Below are 17,430 nucleotides of genomic sequence, written 5' to 3'. Positions count from 1 at the left end.
TGAAAAGGGTCTTTCAACCAAGTGTTTGGGGTTGCGTTCGGGAGCCTGAGGAAAAGATGCCATCAAACTGGAGAACTGGAGATATTAAATAGGAATGTAAGAGCTGGGAGGTTATGCTATAAAACTGTCGAAAACATGAGTTAGGCCACAGCTGGAGTGTCTGGAACGCACTGCCTGAAGAGGTGGTAGAGGCAGGAACCCTCACAACATTTAAGAAGTATTTAGATGAGCACTTGAAACACCATAGCTTACAAGGCTACGGGCCAAGTGCTGGAAAAATGGGATTAGAATAGATAGGTGCTTGACGGTACGGACATGATGGGCCGAAGGGCCTGTTTCTGTGCTGTACAACTCTATGACTCTAATTGAAGTGTTTAAAATTATGAGGGGTCTAGACAGAGTGGATAGGAAGGTACTATTATGGTTGAGGGGTCCATAATTAGGGCATAGATTTAGGGTATGAGATAGGAGGTTTAGTGGGAATTCAAGGGGATGTTTTGTCACCCAGAAGGTGGTGGGGATCTGGAACTCGCTGCCTGAAAGAGTGGTAAAGGCAGAAACCCTCATAACATTTAAAAAGTACTTGTCTATACTCTTGAAGTGCCGCAACCTACAAGGCTATGGACTAAGAGCTGGAAGGTTGGATTCGGATGGATGGTTCTTTGCAGCCTGCACGGACACGATGGGCTGAATAGCCTCCTCCCATGCTCTATGATTTATGATATTCTGATTCCATGATATAGACTCGGTAGAAAATGATGTGCAGAGAAGGTGTGAACAAGAGAGCCACAAATGCAACCTCGAAGTGAATTTAATAAGTATTACCTTTTTAAAAAAAAAACTTTCAAATTATAAGAGAAAAGGGAAAATAATTCCAGCAATTTTCTTATTTTAAACTTTGTGTTAATTTCTCATTTGAAGAAGAAAAGTTTTACCGCGGGGGCGGTTTCGGCCAATGGGAGCGAGCATGTTAATTACAGGGCGGCCAATAGGGGCGCGGCTCGGCTGGCCGGCCCCGCCCTCTGGCCGCGGACTTTAGAAAAGTTGGCTGAAAGTTTGACAAGTGTTCGGGGTTGAGTTCAGCAGCCTGCGGAAAGAGGCCTTTAAATCGAAGCGACTAAATAGGCTTCGATACTGAGTTTGCACAGTAGTGCCGGCTCACAGGATACTCTCCACCGGAGCCAGAGCAATGAGTGAGGCGGAGATTCAGACTGAAAGAAGCCCCAGTACTGTGGAAAAGAAAGTACTCGGTAGGAAAAAAAAAATGTAGAGGGGTAGGGAATAAAAGATGAATTCCAAGTTGCCCAGCTGGGCTATAGGAGGAAGAGAAATATTTTATTCCTTGGAGGAGGCCTTTAAAGTTTAACCACTTTTTCAATTGTTTTAAGCACTTGATATAAACAAAAAGTTTTGAACACTCTGTCAACAACAAAAAACATATTTTTTTTTAAACTTTTTTTAAATAAAGTTTTAAGGCTACGCTGTGCAGGTATCGACTTTGTAAGTTTTCCATTAAATGTGTTAACTTTATTTTTAAAAGTATTTTAAAATTTTATTCCTGACTGAAGGTGATGTTTTAGTTCTTTGCTATGTTTCTGAATCCCGTTTGTGTTTGAATAAGGTGAACTTTGCTTTGCTGGTGTGTCTTTTTCCTTCTTAAAGTGACCTTACACTCTAATGCCCTGATTTAAGGGTGTTGGTTGATGGGGGAGATTCCTTTTATTTTGGGGGGTAAACAGAGGTGCTCCAAGTAGTAAGGGAGGTGGGTTAGGTGGGGCTGGTGATTTAAGAATATGTAGATATTTTTATTTCCTTTCTCACCTCTCTCCACCCCCAATCTTGTTGGAGCAATCTCAGCCATTGAGATTTGTAACCTCTTTAACAGACAAGCTCCTATCTGTGCTCATGATTTTGAGGGGTACAACTTAATCCTGCTGTAAGGTTGCCAGTGATCTGTACGTGGTGCAACTGGCTTGGGAAGGGGGTTAAATGCACGTCTCTAATCCCTACATTTACTGACTTATTCCAGTTGATATTGTTTCCCAGTGCTCACATGCTGTACAATGGGTACCTGGGAGTGAGTTACTGCTTAGGGGTTGGGTCTTGGTGATTCTGTGGCTTATGTGGAACAGGGCCCTGAAGAAATCCAAGTATAGTATCCTTGAGTTTTCTGGTGTTGGGGAAATCTAGTAGATTACAATCTTAATTATCTTTAGTTATTGGCTTAGCTTAATCTTCTTTTTCTTTGTTCACATTTGAAAAATAGGCACGGGGAGATTCCAGACCTCTGGCATAACTCCATGACCTTTAGTTTCAAACGATTTCTGAATTGCTGATTATAAGATTAATCTGAGTCACTTGAAGCAGCTCACTGACACAAAATTGTGCTTTAAAAGCCATGGTCGGGCCCTTGACAAATGACTTGGTCACATGACAATTGCAACACAGCCATGTGATTGGGTGAATGGAGGGTGTCTTTTTACAAGATGGCTGCTGGGCCTGTGCGACGTCCTCAGCCTATTTTTGTAGGCCCAGGCAATTCCACAAATGTCCCCTCGCAAAGAAGTGCAACTAATAAAATCTCACAATCTGATTTAAACCAATAGACAGAATCTTGCTACGTTATTATTTTAGTTTTCTACACTGCAACCGGACACGCTATTCCATGCAGTACTCTTTGGTCACAGCAAGCCTCCAGTGTACTGATGGGCACTGCATGCTCTTTTTTTACAGCTGTTTTTTTTTCAGGGCACAGATGAGACCACAGACTGATGGCAGAAAGCTAGTCACCCCCTTCCCCTCCCCTGTAACTATTGGCTGTTCCCATCAGGGACCTGTAAATGTGATGGGTTATGAGATGGTTTGTATAGGTCTTGGTGGATTTTTTTTTTTTGTTCTGAATTCGGGCGTGTTGAACATAATGAAACAATAGGAGCAGGGGTAGGGCATCGCCCCCACAAGTCTGTTGTCCCATTTGATAAGATCGTGATTGAGGAACCAGCTCGATTCCACTTTCCAGTGAGGTGGCATCAGTGAGTGCATTTGTGTAGGACCAGACCAAATGAGAACAGCCAGTTTGCTTCCCTAAAGGACATTGGTGAACCAGTTGGGGTTTTTACAACAATAGACTTTTCCTGTCAACTTCCAGATTTTTAAGACCCCCATTCAAATTCTCAAACTGCAGTGATGGGATTTGAACTCGCGGTCTCTGGCTTACTAGTCCAGTAATGCAACCGCTACACTACTGGAGCCCCATTGCATACATACGCCTTGCAATCAATAAATTGTGCTTTGCAACTGCAGTCGCTGAAACACACCGTCCGATTGGGTTCGTTCTTTAAAAAAAAAACAAACAAAAATGATACCTGTGGGAACTTGCTCTGCACGAATTGGCTTCGGGGTTCCCTCTATTACAACAGTGATTGCACTTCTTCAAAAGTACGTTAGGATGCCCTGAGATGTTGAAAAGTGCTCTGTGAATAAAGATTCCTCGTTTTGTTTTTTCTCCCCTCTTATTTAATGCCTCTATTAGCTTGACCTCTCTTGTAAGTAGCCTGCCTCATTCTGAGCCTCTGCTCTCTCACTCGCTTTCTGGAGAGCATTGATTGTGAATTGTTGGGGGAAAATATCTTTGTGAAGTACCCTACAGGGAAAAAATGATTTGTCTTAATCCTGTTGTCCTAACTCTTTTTCTGTCCTCTACCTTTCTCTTGCATATTGCAGCCACCAGTGTTCTTGGTACTGTGAAGTGGTTTAATGTTCGAAATGGCTATGGGTTCATTAACAGGTAACTTTTTATCATCTTCCCCTCTTCGACAGTCCCAGATTCCTTTCTCCACTCTTCCCTTAGGTGCTGAAAACTGTTCCACGGTTCTTCATCTTTTTAAATAGACCAAGATATTAAGGGGAATGAACGGGGTAGACCGAGAGGAAACCAATTCCACTGGATGGGCGCATAGTCTAGAAATTGGAGCCCGACCTTTTCAGGAGTGAAATTAGGAAACGCTTCTTCACGCAAAGGGTGGTAGATGCTTGGAACTCTCTGCCGCAAATGGCAGTTGATGCTGGATCAATTAATTTTAAAACTGAGGTTGATTAGATTTTTTTTTTTTTTTGTTAAGCAATGGTATTGAGGGGCATGGGGCAAAGGTGGGTGTATGGAGTTTGGTCACAGATCAGCCATGAACTTGTTGAATGGCAGGACGGGCTCGAGGGGCTGAATGGCCACCTCCTGTTCCGAATAGGATGGGACAGGGTGCTGGCACGTATCTGGGCCCATTGCCTATCCTGGTCTCTCCCGTCATGCCCAGGAACTCTTGTATGAGCAATTGGCTAGAAGGTTTTGATCTTTTTTTTAATTTTCCTTTCAAGAATACCAAGGCCAATTTTAACCCCTCTCCACCTGCTTTCTGGCTGAGATAGGCGAACTTGTTGTGGGTCTGGGATCTTGGCAGACTGTCTTGGCCTGGTATGGCTCAGTTCCTCATTGACTAAATTCTTTACCCACTCAGCCATGTGGGGGAACTCTTCCTGAGTGACTCACTTGGTACCTGTGGGCGGGATGCTACTGGTTCTCTGGGGCAGAGCTGTCCCACTAGAAACATCTGACTGCATAGTATATACAGCACAGAAACAGGCCATTCGGCCCAACTAATCTATGCTGGTGTTTCTGCTCCTATCACCATCAGTATAACCACCTATTCCTTTCTCCCTCTGTTTATCCAGCTTTCCGTTAAATGTATCGACACCCAATAAGCTGGCATCTGCAGGCTCAAGCTCTGAGCTAGGCCCCTCTTTATTTTTCATGCTGTTAATTGCCAGCCATGACTCAGTGGGTAGTCCTTTCTTGCAATCTTTCCCCCCCCCCCGCCGCACCGGTGTTAGGATGTGGGTCAAGTCCCACTCCCAAGACGTGCGCACGCAACCTTGGGTGCTGCGCTGTCTGAGGTGCCGACGTTCGGGTGAGACGTTAAACAGAGGCCCCCCTGCCCCCCCTGTCTGCACCCCCTGCCAGTGAGTTGTAAAAATACCCAGAGCTGCTATTTGGAAGAAGACTGGGGCAATCCGCCCCTACGCCCCCCCCCCCCCCCCCCCGAGTGTCCTGAGGCCAATAATTATCCTTCAAGCAATATCACTTCTTAGTAATAATTTTTAAAAAAAGAATTTCAGTCATTTGTCATTTCTGTTTGTGGGATCTTGCTGTGTGAAAATTGGCTGCTGCGTTTTCCCCACATTACTACACTTCAAAAGTAACTCCGGTGGCTATGAAGTGCTTTCAGGGCGTGCTGGAGTTGAGAGACGCTCCAGAAAATTCATTCTCGTGTGTGAGCTTACTCTGCTTTTCCATTCTTTTCCCTCTCTTCTAGGAATGACACGAAAGAGGATGTGTTTGTTCACCAGGTATGGTTTAAAGTGCACCCTCTTTACTGTGTTGCTGGCTTTTTATCTCCAAGGTTACTCAATGACCTGTGTGGTCAGATTGGGCACTGGCCTTTTGGGCCTAGTGTTAAGGCTTCTCCTGTGTAAAATAAACTTGGGGACATCTCCGTCATCTCTCCCAGATACCTAAACCACCCTAGCAGAAAAGAGTGGTAAACTCCTCTTTAACACAAGGTAGTTAGTTGGCAAGTGGGGTTGTGGGGGCCTGGGCGGTGAGAGGAAAGGAATGTGGCAGGCAAGCAGTACAGGTAAAGCAGTTTAGAACTGTCTAACTCTGTTTGATGGGGACAGTGTAGAGGGAGTTTTACTCTGTATCTAACCACCGTGCTGTACCTGTCCTGGGAGTGTTTGATGAAGCTGTGTGGCTTCACATTCTATTCCACAGCGCTAGCATCTCTGGTTTTGAAATAAACATTTTTTATGGTTGATTTTATTATTAATGTGCTCCTTGTGTCCTGAGTATTTCAACTGCCCATCCTCCTTTTCTCCTGGTCTTGCTTTTTCCCCCCCGCCCCCCTCATCCTGGCCCAGCCAGCTGGGAGAATGTTCTGCCCCCTATTGATCCCCCAAGCCTGGCTCACAGCTGACAAACACAGACCCAGTGAAGGGGCCTCCAGTTTGGTGGGGTCTCTTCCTCTTGGGGCATCCTTGCTAAATGTGCAGCCATTTTGCACATAAGTGTTCTCCCATAAGGCAGGACTGAGATGACCTGGTTAGTCCAAGGTTGTTTTCCTCCCTGCTGGCCAGGGCACTGGGGGGAAACTCCCCAGTTCTCATCTGCGCAGTGCCATGGGATCTTGTCAATCTGCTTTGAGTCACGGCAGAAGTGGGTGTGCTCAACTTTGACCTCTCTCCTGGAGAACGGTGCCTCTAGCAATGTGGCACTCCCTCATACGGCCCTGATACATTGGCCTAGATTATTGCAATGAGGGGAATTGTTGGATTTGGAGCGAGGGTTTCTGCTCCTAGCTATTCTCCAGTAATTCCCACTGGAAAGTATGTGCCAGTGTACAGGGTACAGAGAGGATGGGGATTGGCTGTGATGACTCTTGAAGTCAAATAGTTTGGTGACATCCGCTGCCTATGCATCGCATGGTGGATCTACCGCCTGTTGCCCTCTGTTGTAACCTGTCCTATTCCAGTCCCGCGCCTCATCTTCCACCCTCGAAAGTTGAGCTCGTCGGAAAAGACTGCCCCTTTTTCCGAACTCGTGCCAAGTCCTGTTCACTCATCAACCCCTGTGCCCGCTGACCAACATTGGCTCCCGGTCTGGCAATGCCTCAATTAAAATTGTCACTTGTGTTCAAATCTATCCATGGCCTCACCCCTTCCCATCTCTGCGCTCCTGCAATTCCAGCCTCTTGACCATCCCCCCGATTCCCATCGCTCCACCATTGGCGGCCATGCCTTCGGCTGCCCGGGCTCCTACTTTGAATCGCTCCTTAAAATCTGTCTTTGACCAGGCTTTTGACAACTTTCCCCTAATTCCCATGCTTGGCTCAGTGTCAGATTTTTGTCCATGCACCTGTGCAGTGCCTCAGGGCATTTTTATCCTCCGTTAAAGGTGTTATTTTAATGTTGGTGGTAGTTGTTGTCTACCCCGGTAAGGGTTTGCACAACTCTCGTGAAAGTCTGCAAAAACAAGTTTTTTTTTTTTTTTTGTGTAATGTTCTGTGTACACGGAGAAGGAGTTGACCTTGGGGCCAGCGACTTGCTCTCTAGGCTGGGTGCCAGGGTTAGGTTCTGTTGGCTGGCAGGAAGCTTGTTGGGCAATGCTGCGTTATTGACTTTCTGCTGTCTCTCTGCAAACCCTGGCAGACTGCCATCAAGAAAAACAATCCTCGCAAGTACCTACGCAGCGTCGGAGACGGGGAGATTGTGGAGTTTGACGTGGTCGAGGGCGAGAAGGTAAATTTTCCATTTTTTTTTTTTTTTTTCTAACTCCTTTTTGTTTTTGGAGGGTAGGGGGGTGCCGTCGTTCCGTGGCCATGTCTCAATCCTGGCGGGCTATTCCGCTGTATTCCGCCATTTGACTGTGGTGGGCATCGTGGCTGCCTGATCTACCCTAGCATGAGGCAGAGAAGTGGCAGGCGAGGTGGGGAGAAGATGGGGAGGGGAGGTGCTGTCCCAGGTTGCCCTGTGAGGACGTCCACTTGATTGAGGCCACTGCAGCTGGGGTGCGCCGGTGTTGGGAGGATGTTGTTTTTTTGAGCATGGTGACGGTTGTGGGGGCGGGGGAGTCGGGGTTAGTGGAGGTCACCAATGTGAGTGGGCTGCTCTGTCCTGGGTGGTGTCGAGCTTCATGAATGTTGTAATTGCCCAGGTCTTGGGTTCCAGCAGACCCCCTGGCCACCTTGGGTGATGGAGTGGTTTTTGAGGGGTTCAGGAGGTGTGGATGCAGGGCAGGAGGGAAGAAAAAAATCCAGCTGTGCTCTTATTCCCCCTTTATGGCCATGCGATGTGGGGTACAGCTCTTGCAGATTGTCAATAGCATCTCATTCCAGTGGACTCTACCTGGATGGAGAAAGCCGCTCGGCTATTTGACCACGACTTGCACTATTTCGGTGTACGTGTACCCATTTAGGGGGTAGTGTGGATGGTGGTCAGCAAGCTGAGCCCTGCCTCTCCCACTCCCCTCTGTTCCCCCAGCACCTCCATGCGGGTCGCCCCCTCTCGCCTCCGAGTCAGGCAGACGCGAGCTCAAATCCCATTCCGGTGATTTGAGCGGCCGACGCTCCCCGTGCTGCACTGTTGGAGGCGCTGTCTTTTGGGGATTGGATGTTAAACTGAAGCCCTGCCCTTTTCCCTCCCCCCCCCCCCCCCCCCAGTTGGATTCACAAGACCCCATGTCGCTAGTGGAGGAAGAACAGGGGTGTTCTCCCCTGGGACCAATATTCGTCCCTTAACCAGCATGCCTTGAGAATTTGAAAAATAATCGAACTGGTCGTTTTCGCGTTTGTGGGATCTTGCTGTGCACACGTTGGCTGCTGCGTTTTCCTACACTTAGAACAGTGGCGGTGCGTCATTGGCTGTGCAGCACTCTGGGATGTACTGGGGTCAAGAACGGTGCTGCAGAAATGCAAGTCTGTCTGTCCTGGTTGCGGTTGGGCGTTTCGGAATCTGCGTGGTTCTGCCCCGCAGCAGAAAGGGTCCTTTACTGCCCCTTCCACCCACCTCCCCCACTAACTATCAACAAGAGGTCAGCTCGGCCTCTGGACCTCCCCTCTACGTGGTGTACCACCAAATGCAAGAGGGGACGCGATTGCTTTCACGGAGCCCGGGCAAGTGGTGGTGGTGAGGGTTTGAGTCTCTGTCTGTCTGTCTCTCTCAATGTGCTCTTTGCCAAGCAGGGAGCAGAGGCCGCGAACGTGAGTGGCCCCGGCGGAGTTCCAGTGAAAGGCAGTCGATACGCTCCGAACCGCCGCCGGTTCCGCAGGGGATACTTCAGGCGTCGAGGTGCTGTGGCCCAGGTAAGAGACTTTCCACGCATGGCGCCCAACACTAAAGCATTTTTAATGGGTCTGGTGCCCACCTTGTGAAGGGTGCTGTGGTGTGCTTACGGTTCTGGACTAGCCTGCCAGAGACGGGATGGGCTGAATGGCCTCCTTCTGTGCTGTACCATTCTGAGTTCAATTCCTATATTGATCTGGATTTGGAGTTGGGGAGGGGGAAGGGGGAATGCATGTGGGCTCTGCCTGTATCTAGGGGGGATAACGTCATCAGTATTCTGAGACCTGAATGCTGTCATTTCTGTTGACTTGCATGAGTGAGCATGGAGGTTGTTGTTTGAGCTCAGCTCTGGTTGCATAGAATGTACAGCAGAGAGCTAGGCCATTCGGCCCATCTGCTCCGTGCTGATGTTTATGCTCCACACGAGCCTCCCCCCACCCCCTCTCCATCTCACCCTATCAGCACATCCTTCTATTCCTTTCTCCCTCATGTGTTTATCCAGCTTCCCCTTAAATGTATCGACACTTCACCTCAACCACTCCCTGTGGGAGCGAGTTCCACATTCTCACCACTCTCTGGGGAAAGAGGTTTCTCCGGATTTCCCCATTGGATTTATTAGTGACTGTCTTATATTGATGACCCCCTAGTTCTGGTCTTTCCCCCCCCCCCCCCACAGGTGGAAACATTGTCTTTACGTCATCCCTGTTGAACCCTTTGATAATTGTGAAGACTTTGATCTGGTCCCCCCTCAACATTCTCTCGTTGAAGGGCTCCAGCCTGAACACTCACTTTTCTGATCGTTATAACTTCTCCATGTACTCTCATCCCGACAAATCTTATTTTCACGTCTACTGTGCAGCATCTTGAAGTTGAATAGCCTCGTGGGTGCCGTGGTTGAGGATGATTAGTCCCTGTGGGGCAACAGCCCAGTTGGGGTGGAGAATTGATGACTGGTGGGGGAAGGAAGAAAGATTGTGGTTTGATCTAATTCTGAAGTTTTTAAGAGAGCGGGGGAATGACGGATGTATCTGCGGTCATGTCAAGGGCCTGACCGAAGTGGAGCTCTCGTGCTCTCGCCTTGCTGTAGCTTTCATTTGCTGCCTCATTCAGCTCCAAATCAGTTTCTTAAAGAAAATACGTAACTCGTTTTTTAAAAAAAAAAATAAAACATTTTTTTTGTCTCCTGTGTAGGCAGGGGCTGGGGTACCTCCCACCTCTGCTATGTGAGTTCACATCCCACGCCTCTGGAACTCTCCCTGCCTCTCTGTGGGTTCAGGCTGCTGCCCATAGGCCAGTGAGTGTTTGAGGACAGTGTTGAGGGAGCTTTACTCTGTATCCAACCCCCATGCAGTACCTGCCCGGGAGTGTTCCGAACATGATGGGACTGATCCACTCCCATTTCCAACCTGCTCCACACTGATGGGTGAAGCAGTAGATGTAGACCTGGAGGCTGTTTCATTTTCTCCTCCTTGTGGGTGGGTTGATTTTTCCCCCCCCGCCAACTGTTCTTGACCTTCTGCTCTTTGCAGGATGACCAGTCGGTGATGCGGGAGCCAGCAGAAAGTTCTGGCGACGGGCAGGTGGTCTCGACGGAGGCGGGCGACGGCCAGCAACGAGCCCCTGATCAACGCCGGCGTCTCCCGCCTCCTTACTTTTACCGAAGCCGGTTTCGGCGCCGGCCTAGGCCTCAGGCCTCTCCGCAAGACGGGGAGGTGACGGTGGTTAGCGTGAGTCACCCATTGCTGCTTTTTTTTTTCTAGTAGTTGGGTTTTTGAATGTTGCTCGTGAGCCATTGAATGGGTGTGGTTGGGCCTACTATTCGCTGTTGAAGCCTTACTACTACTTGTCCCCTCTCTGGCCCACCTAAAGAGAGAGAGAGCAGCTTTTCTGGCTGCTTCTGAAGTGAGGAGAGGGCGGGGGGAAGGGAAGGGGTGCTGCTCGAGTTGGGTTCTTCATAATTCACCTCAGAATCTGCAGTCGAGTGGTGGTCATATAATCCACTAGGATATTCCTGCCCCTGACTGCTGCCTTTGACTTGCGTGGAATGATTAGCCTCTTTGAGGGGTTGCTGCCTTTGGAACTGTATCCTAGCAACAGTGGATTACTGTGTGGTGGGACTGGGCGTATTAAAGGCTCCTTCACCCTTTTTTTTTTTTCCTCCCCCCGCCCCCCCCCCTCACTACTCTGTAAGGTTTTATAGATTGAGAATCATCTGTGCTATGAGAAAAGAGTCCTTGCTCGGTATAAGGGGGGCCATTTGCCTTGTGTACAGATTGCCAGATGTGACATGAAGCGCTCTCCACCTCAGCAACCTACCCGAGTTTCTGCCTCGAGGCCTAACTAGGCCTCGCTCTGCTCCTAAAGGGAACGTGGAGGGATTGCGTGCTGGATTGCCTCTTCGAACGGAAGCTCGAATGCTTGTCGGGCTGCCTGTTGACTTGCGTTCGTTCTAACGGCCTGAGCCACAGAGACCAGGGAAGGCCTTGTATCCAATCCTCGGTTTGTGCTGAGCTGGTTGGCTTTAGCGGAGATGTTTGTTTTGGTAGGTGGGGGCAGGGCTGGGTCCACCATGACTTGGCTAACCTGACCTCCCCAGATTATAAAGCAGGGGCCTAATTTCCGGCTCCCAGCTGATTTTATCCTCTGGCAATTGCTGCACTTCATCACTTTTTAAAAAAAAAAAAGTGAGTGGGCACTCTGCAGTTGGTTTCTAGACTGATGCAAGCACAGAGAGAGGTCATTCAGGCCATTGTGTCTCTTTGAAAGAGCGATTCAATTAAGTCGCACTCCCCTGTCCTTTCTTTCCCCCCCCCCCCCCACCCCTGCAATTTTTTTTTTGCGTTCAAGTATTTATGCAATTCCCCTTTTTTTTTTTTGAAAGTTACTATTGAATCTGCTTCCACCTTTCGGGCAGCGAATTCCAGATCTCAACATCTCGCCGGGTTTTTGAAAATTAAGTTCTCCTCATCTTCCCCTCAGGTTCTTTTGCCAATTATCTTCAATCCGCGTCCCTCTAGTTACCGACCCTCCTGCCACTGGAAACCGTCCCTATTTACTCACTTAGCAAAACCCTTTTTGATTTTGAACACCTCGATTTAAACCTCCCTGAATCTCCTCTGTTGTAAGGAGAACCATTCCAGCATCTCCTGTCTCCTGCATGTTGCTGAAACCGCTAACTGCAATAAAATAAATGTGACAGTGGCGCAGTGGTTAGCACCGCAGCCTCACGGCTCCAGCGACCCGGGTTCGATTCCTGGTACTGCCTGTGCGGAGTTTGCAAGTTCTCCCTGTGTCTGCGTGGGTTTCCTCCGGGTGCTCCGGTTTCCTCCCACAAGCCAAAAGACTTGCAGGTTGATAGGTAAATTGGCCATTATAAATTGCCCCTAGTATAGGTAGGTGGTAGGGAAATATAGGGACAGGTGGGGATGTGGTAGAAATATGGGATTAGTGTAGGATTAGTATAAATGGGTGGTTAATGGTCGGCACAGACTCGGTGGGCCGAAGGGCCTGTTTCAGTGCTGTATCTCTAAATCTTAGAGTGCAGGCAGATGGGTCGGTTTAACCGAGTGGTGCAAGATCAGTTACTGAAGTGCAGCTGAGTTATCAGATGAGGTGGTGCTCAGATCCTATGAAACTCCCGGTCACCTGAGAGAGTATTCATGTACAGTACTGGTTGTCTTTATTTAAGGAAGGATGTAACTGCACTAGAAGCAGTTCAGAGAAGGTTTACCAGACTAATACCTCGAATAGGCGAATTGTCTTGCGAGGAAAGATTGGACAGGCTCGGCTTGTATCCGCTGGAGTTCAGACGAGTAAGAGGCGACTTGATTGAAACGTGTTAAATTCTGAGGGGTCTTGACAGGGTGGATGTGGAAAGGATGTTTCCCCTTGTGGGAGAATCTAGAACCAGGGGTCACTGTTTAAAAATAAGGGGTTGCCCATTTAAGACCGAGATGAGGAGAAATTTTGAGGGTCGTGAATTCCCTTCCTCAATAGGTGGTGGAAGCAAAGTCTTTGAATATTTTTAAGGCAGAGGTAGATAGATTTTTGATAAGGGGGTGGAAGGTTATTGGGGGTAGGCGGGAATGTGGAGTCGAGGTTACAACCAGATCAGCCATGATCTTATTGAATGGCGGAGCAGGCTTGGCCTGGCCCCTCTCCTGTTCCTAGTTCACGTGTGTTCAAGTTCCAAGCTTGCTTTTCTTTTTCAGGGAGATGAGGTATCTGAGAACAAAGAGCCATTGCCGGACTCTGAGCAGGCCCAGTCGCAGCAGCCAAGCCAACGCGGGGCTCCAGGGGCGAGGCCCAGACCCCAGTTTCGCAGGTAATGTGATGAATCGGCGACTGGAACCTTCCATCTTGTAGGCCTCGGCCTCCGACGAGAGCACCCCACAGGACAACCCTGCGGCGTCAGTCACCGACTGCCGGGACACTTGCGCCAGTCGTTTTGGTTACTAATAACACTCGCGTAGGTCAGACTTCTTTGATTTCCCGTGTAGGTAGCTGTTCATCTAAGGCTTTTATATTTTCCCAAATAATGGGGAGTGTCTTTCCCACCCATGCTCCCCACCCCGCCCATCGCATGTAAACTCGTCAGCACTTTTAGGACGTTTTACTGCACCAACGCACTGCATTTAGATGGCGCCCTTGGCATACTAAAACGTCCCAGGGCGCTTCGCAGGAGCGTTTATCAGACAGAAATTTGACACCGATCCGCATGAGATATTGGGACGCGTGCCCAAAACCTTGCTCGGAGGTAGGTTTTGGGCAAGACGTGGAGCAGTTCAGGGAGGCAATTCTGGAGTTTAGGGCCTGGAGGGATGAAGGCGTGGCCACCAATTGCGGAGCGATGGGAAAGGCTATGCTGTGGGGAGCTCGGCTCGGGTCAAATCGAACGCCAATGTTGCAAACTGTCTGGTTTAGCCACAGGCAGGGGGGCCCAGGGAGAGGGGATGAACAGAGTGGGGACCGGAAAACAATAGCGTCACTTTTCCCAAACTGTAACTGGAGGAAGTTCCTGCTCATCTAAAAGTGGAGGAATCACTAGGATTCCACAGCTCATCAACCCCATTCCTACTCCCAGTCTCCTGGTAAATGCCATCCCCTCTTCCCCCTCGATGGCAGCCATGGTGGAGCAGTTGGAATCTGGATGTATTGCTGAGCTCGGAGGGTTGTGGGAGGTTGCAGAGATGGGGAGGAGTGGGGGCAAGGCCGTGGAGGGATTTGAAAAGGAGGGTGAGAGTTTTAAAGTTGAGGTGTTACTTGATTGGGAGCCGGTGTCGGTCAGCGAGCGCAGGGATGGGGGGGTGGGGGGGGGGGGCGCGCGACGGGTGGAGGGGCAGCAGTTCCAATTTTAAAGGTGAATAACAGCTTGCTTGTCCCGCGTTGAGGCGACGGGTCGGTTGGTTGTGCCAGCTGTTTCCGTGGCGCCCCCCCTCCCCCCCCTCCCCCATTGATGGTTAATCTCTGGCGCTGTCCCTTTCTCTCTCAGGCGTCCATTCCGCCCACAGCAGCAGGAGGCGCCGGGCACGCCTGACGAGAACCAGGATCCGAAGGCAGATCAGCCGCTCCCCGCCACGCCGCCGATTCCGCCGCCCGTTCTTCCGCCGCAGGCCGAACGCGCCAGCACCGGAGCAAGCCAACACCGAGGTGAGTTTACGCTCGGCATGCGCACGCGGTCTCCGTCTTTTCTTTGCTTCTGCGCCCTCGCTCGCGATTTCTGTGCTCTTTTTTTTTTGTGTGTGTGTGTGCGCACGCGCTCTTTCTGGCTCTACCCCCACTGCCCTCTTGAACCTAATGACTTGTTCAATCACACAACAGCTCTTTTTTTTTTAAGGTTAAGGACTGGAGGAGGCCATTCAGCCAGTCAAACCTGGTCCGCCATTCGGTTAGTTGTAGCTGATCTGTATCTTGACTCCGACCACCTGCCTCTGTTCTTTAACTTGTAATACCCAACAAAAATCTCTTTGGAATTTCCAGTTGACGCAGTCTTTTGGTGTGTGGGGTGGGGTGAAGAAAGTCTTTCACGTTTCCAATACCCTTTGGGATCAGTAAGCCTGTTTCTTTTTGATTTAGTCATAATTTGCAAACTCTCCACGTTTTTCTTTTGGGGGGGGGGGGAAAAAAGAATGTTGCGATTCTTGGGCTTTATAAATAGAAGCATGGACTACAAAGTGATGAGCTTTTATTAATCTCCATCGGGCTCGATGGGCTGAATTCCTGCTCCTGTGTTCCAGTCAGGCCCCAGCTGGAGAATGGTGTCCAATTCTGGACACCACACCTTGGGAAGGATGCCCAGTTCTTGGCGATGGTGTGCAGGAGATTTACTGGAGTGGTTCTGCTGAAAGGGCATCGCCCTGAAACGTCCACTGTTTTTCTCTCTCCAGAGATGCTACCAGACCTGCTGAGTGTTTCCAGCACTTTTTTGTTTTTATTTCCTATTTCCAGCATCTGCAGTTTTGTTTTTTGATTGACTAGAATGGTACCGTAATGTGGAGAGACTGGAGAAGCTGGGATTGTTCCTTCTTGGAGCAGGGAGGGTTAAGGGGAGATTGAGGTGTTCAAAATTTGAGTGATCTTGATAAAATAAATGAGGAGAAACTGTTTCCACTGGCAGGGGGGTCGGTAACCAGAGGGACAGAGGTTTAAGGTAATTAATTGGCAAAAGAGTCAGAGGGGGAGATGAGGTTTTTTTTTTGAGTTGTGATCTGGAATGCACTGCCTGAAAGGGCAGTGGATGCCGATTCAATAGTAACTTTCAAAAGGGAATTGGTTAAATTGGAGAGAGTGGGAATAGGGGCAGAGACTAATTGGATAGCTCTCTTCAAAGGGTTGGTACAGGCACAGTGGGCCGAATGGTCACCTTCTGTGCTGAATGATTCTATGCTACACTGAAGCACTGATCTGTCTTGGAACACTCTATCTTGCCCAAGTTGGTTTGTGTCCGCCTGTAATAGATGTTGGATTGCTACTGGGGGAGCGCAGTGTTCAATGTCAACTCTGGGTACTACTTGTCTCCTCCTTCGCCTCTATCCCTGTTGCTCCCCAAGGCTTGCTGGCTTCCCTTCTGGCACTGCTGTAGGCATGAGCAACTAACTAGCAGCAGGCTGAGGATTGAACGTTGGGCATTTTTTTGGTTTGCACGACTTGGCACTGTGCCACTTATTGGCTGAAGCGTCAGCTTGTCTCTGCCGTTTTCCACCCCCCCCCCCCCCCCCCCCCACCTCCTTTCTCCTTCTGAGTCAGGAGGTCATGGGTTCAAGCCCAGGCCCTGAAACCATAATCCAGGCCAACTCTCTGGGTGTTGCACTGTTGGGAAGGGTACATGAGCTTTGGTTGGACTTTGAGTAGTGTGAACAGTTCTGGTTTCCTTTTTGTTTTTGAAAAGCTGCGAGAAAGATTTAGAAGGATGAAACTCGAGTATAATTATCAGGAAAGATTGCCCAGCCCAGGGCTCTTTTTTTTTTTTTTTTCCCTTTTAGGGGGGCAAAAAAAGAGGTTAAGGGGTGACTTATTAGAGGCCTGAAAATTTGTACTTTTTCCAAAGTATTGTGGGGGTGGTGATCGGGGGAATCTAGCGACCTAGCCAACATTCCTCCCCACCACCAGCGCTACCAAAAATAGATTATCCGCTCATTCATCTGTTTGTGGGATCTTCCTGTGCATGCCATTTTGACCTACAAAACAAGTGACTGCACTTTACAAAAATGCTTCATTCAGCTGTGTAGTGCAGTGGGAAGTCCTGAAGAGGTGAGAGATTTGTTTAAGTAAAAGGTAACTTTTTTTTTTTTCTTGTGATTTTTTTTTTTAAGTGAAGGAACTGCACCTGGGACAGGTTCAAATGACACCATGGCCCACCTTTTTTTTTTTTTTGTTAAAATATCTCTCCTTCCCAACAGGAGCAAAAGGCTAAAACCGCTGAAGGCAGTGCGGCCTTGGACGTCCCTGCTAAAGAAACTTCAGAGACCACCCCTGCTGCTGCTCCTGTCCCGAGTTCAGTCCCAGCTCTTCCAGACGCGCAGGTGACCAAAGAACTGCCAGCGGTTTCGGTGGAGACCGTTTCCACAGCAACGGCCGGAGAAAACGCAACGTGCGGTGACGCCGGAGCCTGCGGACACTCACTTGGTCGATGTAAGTCTCCAGAAGCTGTCATGATTGAATGTTGGTTAGAATTTAACACTCGCTTTAAAGCATTTCTTCAATATTGACTTATTGTCCTTTTTTAATGAGGGTGACAATTAGTCATTACACGCAGAAAGAGGCCATTCGCGTCCATGTCTGCTCACTGTACAGCCATCCATTCAATTTCCTTTTGCAATCTTTGGTCAGCTGTTGCCACCTGCTGCTGCATGTTCTTCCTCACATTCACCCCTGGTATCTCTTGCCCAAAACCTTCAATCTGTGTCCCCTAGTCCTTGTACCATCAGCTAATGGGAACAACCATTCTTTGTCTACTTTATCTAAACCTGTCATAATCTTGTACACCCTTTTATCAAATCTCCCCTCAATCTCCTTTGCTCCAAGAAGAACAACCCCAGCTTA

General features: G+C 48.9%; 1 protein-coding gene across 2 annotated transcripts; it reads left to right on the top strand.

The window, feature by feature from the left end:
* The first annotated feature begins 1,028 nt into the window (after positions 1 to 1,028).
* Positions 1,029 to 17,013, top strand: LOC137357546 (Y-box-binding protein 2-A-like). 2 transcript variants are annotated; one of them, XM_068023955.1, is made up of 9 exons: positions 1,029 to 1,250; positions 3,724 to 3,787; positions 5,367 to 5,400; positions 7,258 to 7,347; positions 8,790 to 8,909; positions 10,419 to 10,616; positions 13,101 to 13,213; positions 14,381 to 14,538; positions 16,788 to 17,013. In XM_068023955.1, exons 1-9 carry the CDS (start codon positions 1,190 to 1,192, stop codon positions 16,799 to 16,801), a joined length of 852 nt encoding a protein of 283 aa, XP_067880056.1. In that variant the 5' UTR covers positions 1,029 to 1,189; the 3' UTR covers positions 16,802 to 17,013. The 2 variants fall into 2 exon arrangements, with proteins under 2 accessions (XP_067880056.1, XP_067880057.1); XM_068023956.1 differs by lacking the exon at positions 10,419 to 10,616.
* The last annotated feature ends 417 nt before the right edge of the window (positions 17,014 to 17,430 follow it).

The sequence above is a fragment of the Heterodontus francisci genome, chromosome 48 (genome assembly GCF_036365525.1).
Source record: "Heterodontus francisci isolate sHetFra1 chromosome 48, sHetFra1.hap1, whole genome shotgun sequence".
Taxonomy (NCBI): Eukaryota; Metazoa; Chordata; class Chondrichthyes; order Heterodontiformes; family Heterodontidae; genus Heterodontus; species Heterodontus francisci.
This window is presented reverse-complemented; position numbering and strand designations above follow the sequence as displayed.